Genomic DNA, 12,045 nt, shown 5'->3' on the forward strand with positions numbered 1-12,045 from the left:
TTCTGAAGATTTTACTGGATACAGAAACCCAACTGTACGTGTTGGGCACCTGATAACACCGAAAAAAAGTGTCGCCTCCAAAAAATATAATACATTAATTCTACAGAGACTCGTCAGAGTTATTGCTAATCCGCAACTGCCAGTAAAAAGTAAAGTCCTTATTTAGTTTATCTGCAGTGCAGGTAACACACTAGCGGGCAGTGCCAGCCTTTCGGCCACCACACACACAGCAGTCTGCACTCCTGACCAGCTGGTGACGCCTCTTCCGGTGTCGCGTTGTGTTTAGGTTGCCAAGCGACTCCCAGTCCCACAGCCTTGTTTTCTGCAGACACCAGGTTTGTATGTGACACATGTGAGACCCCCATCAGCAGGAAGTCCCCTGTGAGTTTATAAAGAATTCATCTTGCTGAGTATGGAGATCTTACAGCGACTGAGCGGCACTGCTGCAAATATGTTAAAATAGTATTTACTTTATTTTTTATATTATTTGTATCACCAATAAATAAATTATGAGTAACGACTACGTCTTTATATAATAGCCCTTGCCCTGTCTATAGGGTACACATTGCACCTGCTTCATGCTACCTTCTGGCAGGCAAATAGATGTTTTTGCTGGGTAGAGTTAAAGGGATATGAAGCCCAAATTCTTTTTTTCCCCATGATTCAGATAGAGCATGCAACTTTCTAATTTACTCCTATTATCAAATTTTCTTTGTTCTCTTTATTTGAAAAAGCAGGAATGTAAGCTTAGGAGCTGGCCCATTTTTGGTTCAGAACCTGCATAGCACTTGCAGATGGGTAAATGTAGTAAGTGCTACACAGGTGCTGAACAAAAAAAATAAAAATGGGCCGGCTCCTAAGCTTACTACATTCCTGCTTTTTTTTTTTAAATAAAGGGAACAAGAGAACAAAATATTTGATAATAGGAGTAAATAAGAAAGTTTCCTAAAATTGCAGGCTCTTTCTGAATCATGAAAATAAGTTTGGGTTTAATTTCTCTTTAAGGTAAAGTGTGAAAATTACATTTAGGGTAAAGTCATGTGACTTTATTAACTCCTGCATGGCAGAGACAAGCTTATTTTCAGCATATGCTCATCTGTAGCGGGCAGATAGGAATCATGTTTTTTGGGTGAAAGTGAGCATTGAGCTATGTGTTAGGATACTAGAGGAAATCTTGTGGAACACTAGGGATTATCTGAGACTATACTTGTAGAGAGGGTAATTTTGTGAATTTATTTTATAATCAGACCTCATTGTGGGTGGGTGTAATGTATGTGTTTGTTTATTTTTTTAGGAGGTTGGACAAGGAATGGCTCATCATTTGAGTTCAAAGTCTACCAGAACATCTGTGTCAGTTAAAACCTCAAAGGTAATATCTATCACTAATTCTTTCCAAACATAATTCATTTTCTTACATTCATGTTGTATTACTATTAAATTGCTTTGATGATTATTATAGACCTGCAGTGTCTAACCATGTCAGATAAGGTATTGTAGTCAGATAAGGTATTGTAATGTTTGTTTTCACTTGCAGGGCCAGCAAACACATTTTATAAATTCTATTCATTCTATTCAATTAAAAAAAAAATATATATATTCTATATATCAAACAACATATGTATTCATTTTTAGTATTGTAAATGCTGCAAACGTACAAATACTCACAACTCCAGAAACATTTACATTAGATTTATTCTGGGGACAGGTATGAGCCAGTTACAGATAAGTACTCTCTGTGTTAAGACAAACTAATTTCACTATTAAAGGGACAGTTTAGTCCAAAAAAAACTTTCATGATTCAGATAGGGCATGTCATTTTAAACAATTTTCCAATTTACTTTTATCACCAATTTTTCTTTGTTCTCTTGGTATTCTTAGTTGAAAGCTTAACCTAGGAGGTTCATATGCTAATTTCTTAGACCTTGAAGGCCGCCTCTTAAGAATGTATTTTAACAGGTTTTTCACCACTAGAGGGTGTTAGTTCATGTTTTTCATATAGATAACACTGTGCTCGTGCACGTGAAGTTACCTGGGAGCCATCACTGATTGGCTAATCTGCAAGTCTGTCAAAAGAACTGAAATAAAGGGGCAGTCTGCAGAGGCTTAGATACAAGATAATCACAGAGGTAAAAAATATATAAATATAACTGTGTTGGTTATGCAAAACTAGGGAATGGGTAAACAAGGGATTATCTATCTTTTAAAACAATAACAATTCTGGTCTAGACTGTCCCTTTAAATGCACAGTCTACTCCCAAATTTGTATTGTTTTAAAAGATAGATAATCCCTTTATTACCCATTCCCCAGTTTTGCATAACCAACACAGTTATATTAATGTACTTTTTACCTCTCTGATTACCTGGTTTCTAAGCCTCTGCAGACTGCCCCCTTATTTCAGTTCTTTTGACAGATATGCATTTTAGCCAATCAGTATTGACTCTTAAATAACTCAATGGGAGTGAGCACAATGTTATCTATATGACACACATGAACTAGCAGTGTCTAACTGTCAAAAACTGTCAAAATGCACCAAGATAATCGTCAGTTCAACGACTTAGAAATTAGCATATAATCCTACCTAGGTTTAGCTTTCCACAAAGAATACCAAGAGAGCAAAGAAAATTTGATGATAAAAGTAAATTGGAAAGTTGTTTAAAATTACATGCCCTATTGGAGTTATGAAAGTTGAATTTTTACTAGACTGTCCCTTTAATTCGAAATGTAATGTAAAACAAATCTCCATCGTCAGCTCTGTAAAAATACAAGCTGCTTTATTATATTAAAATATATATTACTTATATATATTATTTATTTTGTTTTAAAACTTTTAATAAATATATTTTGAACATAATATAGCTCTCGCATATTTTATTGCACAGTTGGAATAATTTTCTCTTTTCTTTTTGCCTGTTTTTGTTTTGTTTTGTTTTTGCGTCTCAGTTGGTCTTTGAAAAATGTACACATTATTTAGTGCTTGACTAAGCCTTCAGATCAGCACATATCATTAACACAAGGTTCTATTCTTGGAGTTAAAAAAAAAAAAGCTAAAGGAGGTTTTTGACACTGTACATTTTAAAGTAAAGTGCTATAGTGCACCAGGCACGTGTATGCTCCAATACCTACCAGTAGCAGGTTCTCACCAGTTCTTAAAGGGATGTGAAACCCAAAAATTTTCTTTCATGATTTTGGTAGAACATACAATCTTAAACAACTTTCCAATTTATTTTTATTATTTAATTTGCTTCCTCCTCTTGTTATCTTTTGCAGAAAGGCTTATCTAGGAAACCTCAGGAGCAGCAAAGTACCTAGGTTCTAGCTGCTGATTGGTGGCTGTATATATATATATATATATATATATATATATACCGATAGTCATTGGCTCACCCATGTGTTCATTTAGAAACCAGTTATGCATTGCTGCTCCTTAAACAAAGCATAACAAGAAAATGACGCAAATTTGATAATAGAAGTAAACTGGAAAGTTGTCTTAAATTGTACGTTTTACCTAAATCATGAAAGAAAAAATTTGGGTTTCATGTCCCTTTAAGAACCTGTTCCTAAAATTTAGAAAGTGTAAATGTTTTGTATTATGGAGAATTTAGAAAAGCTGTTGGTAAAATTTTGGAATCCCGCAAGAACCTGTTGCTAAAATTTCAGACTCTCACCACTGCTGCCAAGATATGTTCTTCTACAAAAGATACCAATAGAACAAAGTAAATTTAACAAGAGAAGTGAATTATATGTGTGTGTGTGTGTGTATATATATATATATATCATATATATATATATATATATATATATATATATATATATATATATATATATATATATATATATATATATATATCATTTTTTATTTTGTTTTTAAATTGTGACCTCTGAATCATGAAAGAAATAGTTTGATTTTTATGTTTCTTTACCAAAATGTTTTTTCAGTTTCAGAGGTAGATGATCTGATTTAATTAAAGGGATATAAAACCATATTTTTTTCTTTCATGATTCAAACAGAGCATGCAATTTTAACCCCTTAATGACCAAGGACGTGCAGGGTACGTCCTCAAAAGAAAGTCAGTTAACGACCAAGGACGTACCCTGCACGTCCTCGGTCTGGAAAGCAGCTGGATGCGATCCTGATCACTTCCAGCTGCTTTCCGGTTATTGCAGGATGCCTCGATATCGAGGCATCCTGCAATAACATTTTTTAGCCATCCGGTGCAGAGAGAGCCACTCTGTGGCCCTCTCTGCACTGGAGATCAGTGGCTATTTTCGTTGGTGGGTGGGAGCCGGTATGGGAGGCGGGTGGCGGCCATCGATGGCCCTGCTGATCCGGAGGGGGGGCGGGATCGTGGGCGGGGATGGCAAGGGGGCGCGCACAAGCACGTGCACGGGGGGCGGGTGGGAACCGCTACACTGCAGAAAAAAGTGTATAAAAATAAAGAAAAAATGGGGGGAAAATATATATTAAAAAAACCCATCAGTTAGGTGGTGGGGGTTAGTCTGTGGGGGGGGGGGGGAGCTACACTACAGAAAAAAACGGCAAAAAAACAATTTTTTTTGCAAACTGGGTAGATGGCCCCCAATAAGGCAGAGCGGGAGGGTTAGAGAGCTGTTTTTGGGGGCATCAGGGAGGTTGGGGGCTAAGGGGGGATCCTACACCGTAGCATATGTAAATATGCTAAAAAAAAAAAAAAACCTTTTATTTTAGTACTGGCAGACTTTCTGCCAGTACTTAAGATGGCGGGGACAATTGTGGGGTGGGGAAGGGAGCTGTTTGGGAGGGATCAGGGAGTGGGATGTGTCAGGTGGGAGGCAGATCTCTACACTAAAGCTAAAATTAACCCTGCAAGCTCCCTACAAACTACTTAATTAACCCCTTCACTGCTAGCCATAATACACGTGTGATGCGCAGCAGTATTTAGCGGCCTTCTAATTACCAAAAAGCAACGCCAAAGTCATATATGTCTGCTATTTCTGAACAAAGGGGATCCCCGAAAAGCATTTGCAACCATTTGTGCCATAATTGCACAAGCTGTTTGTAAATAATTTCAGTGAGAAACCTTAAATTGTGAAAAAGTTTGCGTTTTTTTTTTATTTGATCGCATTTGGCGGTGAAATGGTGGCATGAAATATACCAAAATGGGCCTAGATCAATACTTGGGGTTGTCTACTACACTACACTAAATCTAAAATTAACCCTAGAAGCTCCCTAATTAACCCCTTCACTGCTGGGCATAATACACGTGTGGTGCGCAGTGGCATTTAGCAACCTTCTAATTACCAAAAAGCAACGCCAAAGCCATATATGTCTGCTATTTCTGAACAAAGGGCATCCCAGAGAAGCATTTACAACCATTTATGCCATAATTGCATAAGTTGTTTGTAAATAATTTTTGTGAGAAAGTGAACAATTTTTTTTTATTTGATCGCATTTGGCGGTGAAATGGTGGCATGAAATATACCAAAATGGGCCTAGATCAATACTTTGGGATGTCTTCTAAAAAAAATATATACATGTCAAGGGATATTCAGGTATTCCTGAAAGATATCAGTGTTCCAATGTAACTAGTGCTCATTTTGAAAAAAAGTGGTTTTGAAATAGCAAAGTGCTTCTTATATTTATTTCCCTATAACTTGCAAAAAAAGCAAAGCAAAAAAAAAAAGCCAAAGCCATATATGTCTGCTATTTCTGAACAAAGGGGATCCCAGAGAAGCATTTACAACCATTTATGCTATAATTGCATAAGTTGTTTGCAAATAATTTCATTGAGAAACCTAAAGTTTGTGAAAAAGTGAACAATTTTTTTATTTGATCGCATTTGGCGGTGAAATGGTGGCATGAAATATACCAAAATGGGCCTAGATCAATACTTTGGGATGTCTACTAAAAAAAAATATATACATGTCAATGGATATTCAGGGATTCCTGAAAGATATCAGTGTTCTAATGTAACTAGCGCTAATTTTGAAAAAAAGTGGTCTAGAAATAGCAAAGTGCTACTTGTATTTATGGCCCTATAACTTGCAAAAAAAGCAAAGAACATGTAAACATTGGGTATTTCTAAACTCAGGACAAAATTTAGAAACTATTTAGCATGTTTTTTTTGGTGGTTGTAGATGTGTAACAGATTCTGGGGGTCAAAGTTATAAAAAGTGTGTTTTTTTTCCATTTTTTCCTCATATTTTATAAAAAAATTTATAGTAAATTATAAGATATGATGAAAATAATGGTATCTTTTGAAAGTCCATTTAATGGCGAGAAAAACGGTATATAATATGTGTGGGTACAGTAAATGAGTAAGAGGAAAATTACAGCTAAACACAAACACCGCAAAAATGTAAAAATAGCCTTGGTCCCAAACGGACAGAAAATTGAAAAGTGCTGTGGTCATTAAGGGGTTAAGCAACTTTCTAATTTACTCCTATTATCATTTTTTTTCTATGTTCTCTTGGGGTCTTTATTTGAAAAGCAGGAATGTAAGCTTAGGAGCCGATCCATTTTTGTTTCAGCACCTGGGTAGCGTTAGCTAATTGGTGGGTAAATTTAGTCACAAATAAGCAAGCGCTACCCAGGGTGCTGCACAAAAAATGGGCCGTCTCCTAAGCTTACATTCCTGCTTTTTCAAATAAAGATACCTAGAGAACGAAGATAAATTGATAATAGGAGTAAATTAGAAAGTTGCTTACAATTACACGCTCTATCTGAATCAAATCTGTTCAACAGAAGCATCATTTTTAAATGCCCATGAGGAAGCCACGGCCCTAGTAGAATGAGCCGTAATTCTTTCAGGAGGCTGCTGTCCAGCAGTCTCATATGCAAAACGGATGATACTCTTCATCCAAAAAGAAAGGGAGGTAGCCGTAGCTTTCTGTCCCCTACGTTTTCCGGAAAAAACAACAAATAATGAAGATGATTGACGAAATTCTTTAGTCGCCTGCAAGTAAAGCTTCAGGGTGCGGACCACGTCCAAGTTATGTAACAGACGCTCCTTCTTAGAAGAAGGATTGGGACACAATGAAGGAACAATAATTTCCTGATTAATATTTTTGTTGGAAACAACCTTAGGAAGAAAACCAGGTTTACGTAACACTACCTTATCAGAATGAAAAATAAGGTAAGGAGAAACACATTGTAGAGCCGAAAGCTCAGAAACTCTGCGAGCAGAAGAAATAGCAACCAAAAATAAAACTTTCCAAGATAACAACTTAATATCTATGAAATGCATAGGTTCAAACGGAACCCCTTGAAGAACCTTAAGAGCTAAATTCAAACTCCAAGGAGGAGCAATAGGTCTAAACACAGGCCTGATCCTAGTCAGAGCCTGACAAAAAGATTGAACATCCGGAACATCTGCCAGACGTTTGTGTAGCAAAATAGATGAAGCAGAAATCTGTCCCTTTAAGGAACTTGCTGATAACCCTTTTCCAATCCTTTTTGAAGAAAGGACAATATCCTAGGAATCCTAATGTTACTCCATGAGTAACCCTTGGATTCGCACCAATAAAGATATTTACGCCATATCTTATGGTAAATCTTTCTAGTAACAGGCTTACGTGCCTGAATCAAGGTATCAATGACTGAGTCAGAGAACCCTCGCTTAGATAAAATCAAGCGTTCAATCTCCAAGCAGTCAGCTGCAGAGAAATTAGATTCGGATGATGGAAGGGTCCCTGAATGAGAAGGTCCTGCCTCAATGGAAGCTTCCACGGTAGCAGAGAGGACATGTCCACCAGATTGGCATACCAAGTCCTGCGAGACCACGCAGGAGCGATGAGGATCACTGAGGCCCTCTCCTGTTTGATCCGAGCAATCACCCGGGGAAGGAGAGCAAACGGTGGAAACACATAAACTAGGTTGAACAACCAAGGTACTGCCAAGGCATCTATCAGTTCTGCCTGAGTATCCCTGGATCTGGATCCGTATCTCGGGAGCTTGGAATTCTGACGAGATGCCATAAGATCCAGCTCCGGTCTGCCCCATCTGAGAATCAGGTTGGCAAAGACCTCCGGATGGAGTTTCCATTCCCCCGGATGAAACGTCTGTCTGCTCAAAAAATCCGCCTCCCAGTTGTTCACTCCTGGGATGTAGATTGCTGACAGATAACAAGAGTGAGCCTCCGCCCTCCGAATTATCTTGGATACTTCTGTCATCGCTAAGGAACTCCTTGTTCCTCCCTGATGATTGATGTAAGCCACAGTCGTGATGTTGTCCGACTGAAATCGGATGAATTTGGCCGAAGCCAACTGAGGCCAAGCCTGAAGAGCATTGAATATTGCTCTCAACTCCAGAATATTGATTTGAAGTAGGGACTCCGACCAAGTCCACACACCCCGAGCCTTCAGGGAATTCCCAACCTAGAAGACTGGCGTCCGTTGTCACTATCACCCATGAGGGTCTGCGGAAGCACGTCCCTTGGGACAGATGATCCGGCGACAACCACCAAAGAAGAAAGTCTCTTGTCTCCTGATCCAGATCTATCTGAGGAGACAAATTTGCATAATCTCCATTCCACTGCCTGAGCATGCTCAACTGTAGAGGTCTGAGATGAAAACGAGCAAACGGAATGATGTCTATTGCCGCCACCATCAATCCAATTGCCTCCATGCACTGAGCCACTGATGGCCGAGGATTGGACTGAAGGGATCAGCATGTATTCAGAATTTTTGACTTTCTGACTTCCGTCAAAAAGATTTTCATGGATATAGAATCTATTAGAGTTCCCAGGAAAGGAACCCTTGTCTGTGGAATTGGTGAACTCTTTTCTAGATTCACCTTCCACCCGTGAGTCCTTAGAAAGTATAGAACAATGTCGGTATGAGTTTTTGTCAGCTAATAAAACGACGCCTGGATTAGAATATCGTCCAGATAAGGCTCCTCTGCAATGCCCCGTGGCCTGAGAACCGCCAGCAGAGACCCTAGAACCTTTGTGAAGATCCTGGGTGCCGTGGCCAACCCGAAAGGAAGGGCCACGAACTGAAAACGTTTGTCCAGGAAGGCAAACCTCAGAAACTGGTGATGATCTCTGTGGATAGGAATATGAAGATATGCATCCTTTAAGTCCACGGTAGTCATATATTGACCCTCCTGGATCAATGGAAGAATTGTCCGAATAGTCTCCATCTTGAAGGATGGAACTCTGAGAAACTTGTTTAGACTCTTGAGATCTAAAATGGGTCAGAACGTTCCCTCTTTTTTGGGAACCACAAAAAGATTTAAGTAAAACCCCTGCCCCTGTTCTTGTATTGGAACGGGACAAATTACTCCCATAGTGGAGAGGTCTTTTACACAACGTAAGAACGCCTCTCTTTCTATCTGGTCTACAGATAATCGTGAAAGCAGGAACCTTCCCCTTGGGAAGGAATTTTTTAACTCTAACTGATACCCTTGAGACACGATTTCTAGTGTCCAGGGATCCTGAACGTCTCTTATCCAAGCCTGGACAAAGAGAGAAAGTCTGCCCCCTACTAGATCCGGTCCCGGATCGGGGGCCGCCCCTTCATGCTGTCTTGGGAGCAGCAACTGGCTTTTTGGGTTGTTTACCCTTGTTCCAAGCCTGGTTGGGTCTCCAGGTAGCTTTGGCTTGAGAATAGTTCCCTTCCTGTTTAGTGGCAGAGGAAGTGGGGACTCCTTTAAAATTACGAAAGGAACGAAAATTACTCTGTCGTCCCCTTTGCTTGGATGTTTTGTCTTGAGGAAGGAGATGACCCTAACCTCCCGTGATATCAGAAATGATTTCTTTCAAATCAGGCCCGAATAGGGTCTTTCCTTTGAAAGGGATAGCCAAAAGCTTTGATTTAGAAGACACATCCACAGACCAAGATTTTAACCATAAGGCTCTGCACCCTAAAATGGAAAAACCTGAATTCTTAGCCGCCAATTTGGCGATCTGAAATGTGGCATCCGTAATAAAAGAATTAGCCAGCTTAAGTGCCTTAATTCTATCCATTATTTCCTCTAAAGAAGTCTCAGTCTTCAGAGACTCTTCTAGGGCGTCAAACCAGAAGACAGCCGTAGTTGTGACTGTTACAATGCAGGCCGTCGGTTGTAATAGAAAACCTTGATGAATATATAGCTTTTTTAGAAGACCCTCCAACTTTTTATCCATAGGGTCTTTGAAAGCACAACTGTCCTCAATAGGGATAGTCGTACGCTTAGCCAAGGTAGAGATAGCTCCCTCCACCTTAGGTATCGTTTGCCAAGAGTCCCGAACGGTGTCAGCTATAGGGTACATCTTCCTAAAAATAGGGGAAGGAGAGAACGGGATACCAGGTCTTTCCCATTCCCGAGTAACAATTTCCAAAATTCTCTTAGGAACCGGAAAAACATCAGAATAAGAAGGGACCTCTAAGTATCTGTCCATCTTACTTAATTTCTCTGATGGGACCACAATAGAGTCACAGTCGTCCAGAGTCATCAAACCTCTCGCAGCAAAAAGCGTAGGTGGTCGAGCTTAAATCTGAAGGACATGACGTCCGAATCTGTCGGGAGTAAAGCACTTCCTGAGTCAGACAGTTCCCCCTCAGACAGGGCCTCCCTACCCCCCAATTCAGAGCCCTGGGAAGGTATATCGGAGATAAATTAAAGCATTGGAAGTCTCAGGGACCACATGGGCCTCTGTCCTACTGCATTTGCCTTGTAAAACTGGTAATTTAGATACAACTTCTGTAAGAGTGGATGACATAACTGCAGCCATATCCTGCAGAGTGAATGAGGTGGACGCAGTTGAAGAACATGGTGTCGCTTGAGTGGGCGTTAAGGGCTGTGACACTTGGGGAGAAAGTAGCGGCATACCCTGAGTCTCATCAGTCTGAGAAACCTCCTTAGATATATCCTTGTTAAAGAAAATCTGCTTTCTACATTGCAATACCCTCTCAGTGCATGAGGGGCAAAAAGTAGCCGGGGGTTCCACATTGGCATTTAAAACATATGTACTGGCATTAAGATCATCCATAGTACACTTTTTACATACAAAACCATTGCAAAATAAAAAAAAAACTGTGCCTTTAAAAAATAAAAATCTTTTGCTCAGCACACTGTACAGAAAACTCTTTATAACTGTGGCTTTGGAGAAAAAAAAAGGAGTGTTTATACGTATCCCAGCAAGTTAACTAATTTGGAATATTAACTGCACACTTTAAAATCAATCCCCTCGCCACAGCTCTGCTGCTTCACCTACCAGCTTACAGAGGGAAACGACAGTCCTTTCTGAGGTACTAGGTGTCACAGAAAGAAATAGACTGTACATACCTCAATGCTGAGAAACAGCATGACTTGTCCCACACTGCGAGAGATCCTTCTTCTTCTCCAGGAATCTGTGGGAGCAAACTGGGTCTTAGATAAAATCTCCTAAGACCATATTCAGCAGGGCAGCACACAGTCTGGGAGTCACAGAAAAAAACTTGATTTGAATCTGTAGAGAGCCCATAGCTTTACCCTAAGTAAAATAGTACACACTGGCACCATTTAAAAATAATAAACTCTTGATTGAAGAATCTAAACTAACACCTCACTTTACCTCTTCCTATCACTAACACAGGCAAAGAGAATGACTGGAGTGGGAGGGAAGGGAGGAGCTATATATACAGCTCTGCTGTGGTGCTCTTTGCCTCCTCCTGCTGACCAGGAGGCGATATCCCTAAAGTAAGGATGAAATCCGTGGACTCGTCATATCTTGTAAAAGAAATTGGGTTTCCTATCCCTTTAACTTACCTAGTTAATCATGTGTCTCTGTGTGGTGTAAATATTTGATTATTCTCTTTTCTTCTTTAGGGCCGAACTGGCAAAGAAGGGCCCCTAATATTAACTGCAGTGGCTTTGCAAGATCATATTTTGCATAAGCTTCAGCTTCAGCATCTGTCTTTAGCTGATCCTTATAAAGGAATACAAATCAGACAAGATGTTGTTTCCCAACCAGTGAGCAGAAAAACAGTAAAACCTGTTGTTGATACAGGAATAAGAAGGAGCAAAGCACGTAAAACAAAAGTGTCTATAACAGACGAAGAATATGTTCTTGATCCTAATCCTCATCCATTAACATTAGGTAAGT

The 12,045-nt window shown here is 39.6% G+C and overlaps 1 protein-coding gene across 1 annotated transcript in view; it reads left to right on the forward strand.

The window, feature by feature from the left end:
* Window positions 1-263: 263 nt before the first annotated feature.
* Window positions 264-12,045, forward strand: part of RNF32 (ring finger protein 32) — a 94,518-nt gene continuing 82,736 nt past the window's right edge. The window contains exons 1-3 of the mRNA XM_053712954.1: window positions 264-335; window positions 1,295-1,369; window positions 11,769-12,039. Of these exons, the coding sequence (XP_053568929.1) occupies window positions 1,310-1,369; window positions 11,769-12,039 (331 nt within the window). The 5' untranslated portion in view covers window positions 264-335; window positions 1,295-1,309. The remainder of the gene's footprint in view (window positions 336-1,294; window positions 1,370-11,768; window positions 12,040-12,045) is intronic.

This window comes from Bombina bombina, chromosome 5 (genome assembly GCF_027579735.1).
Source record: "Bombina bombina isolate aBomBom1 chromosome 5, aBomBom1.pri, whole genome shotgun sequence".
Lineage (NCBI taxonomy): Eukaryota > Metazoa > Chordata > Amphibia > Anura > Bombinatoridae > Bombina > Bombina bombina.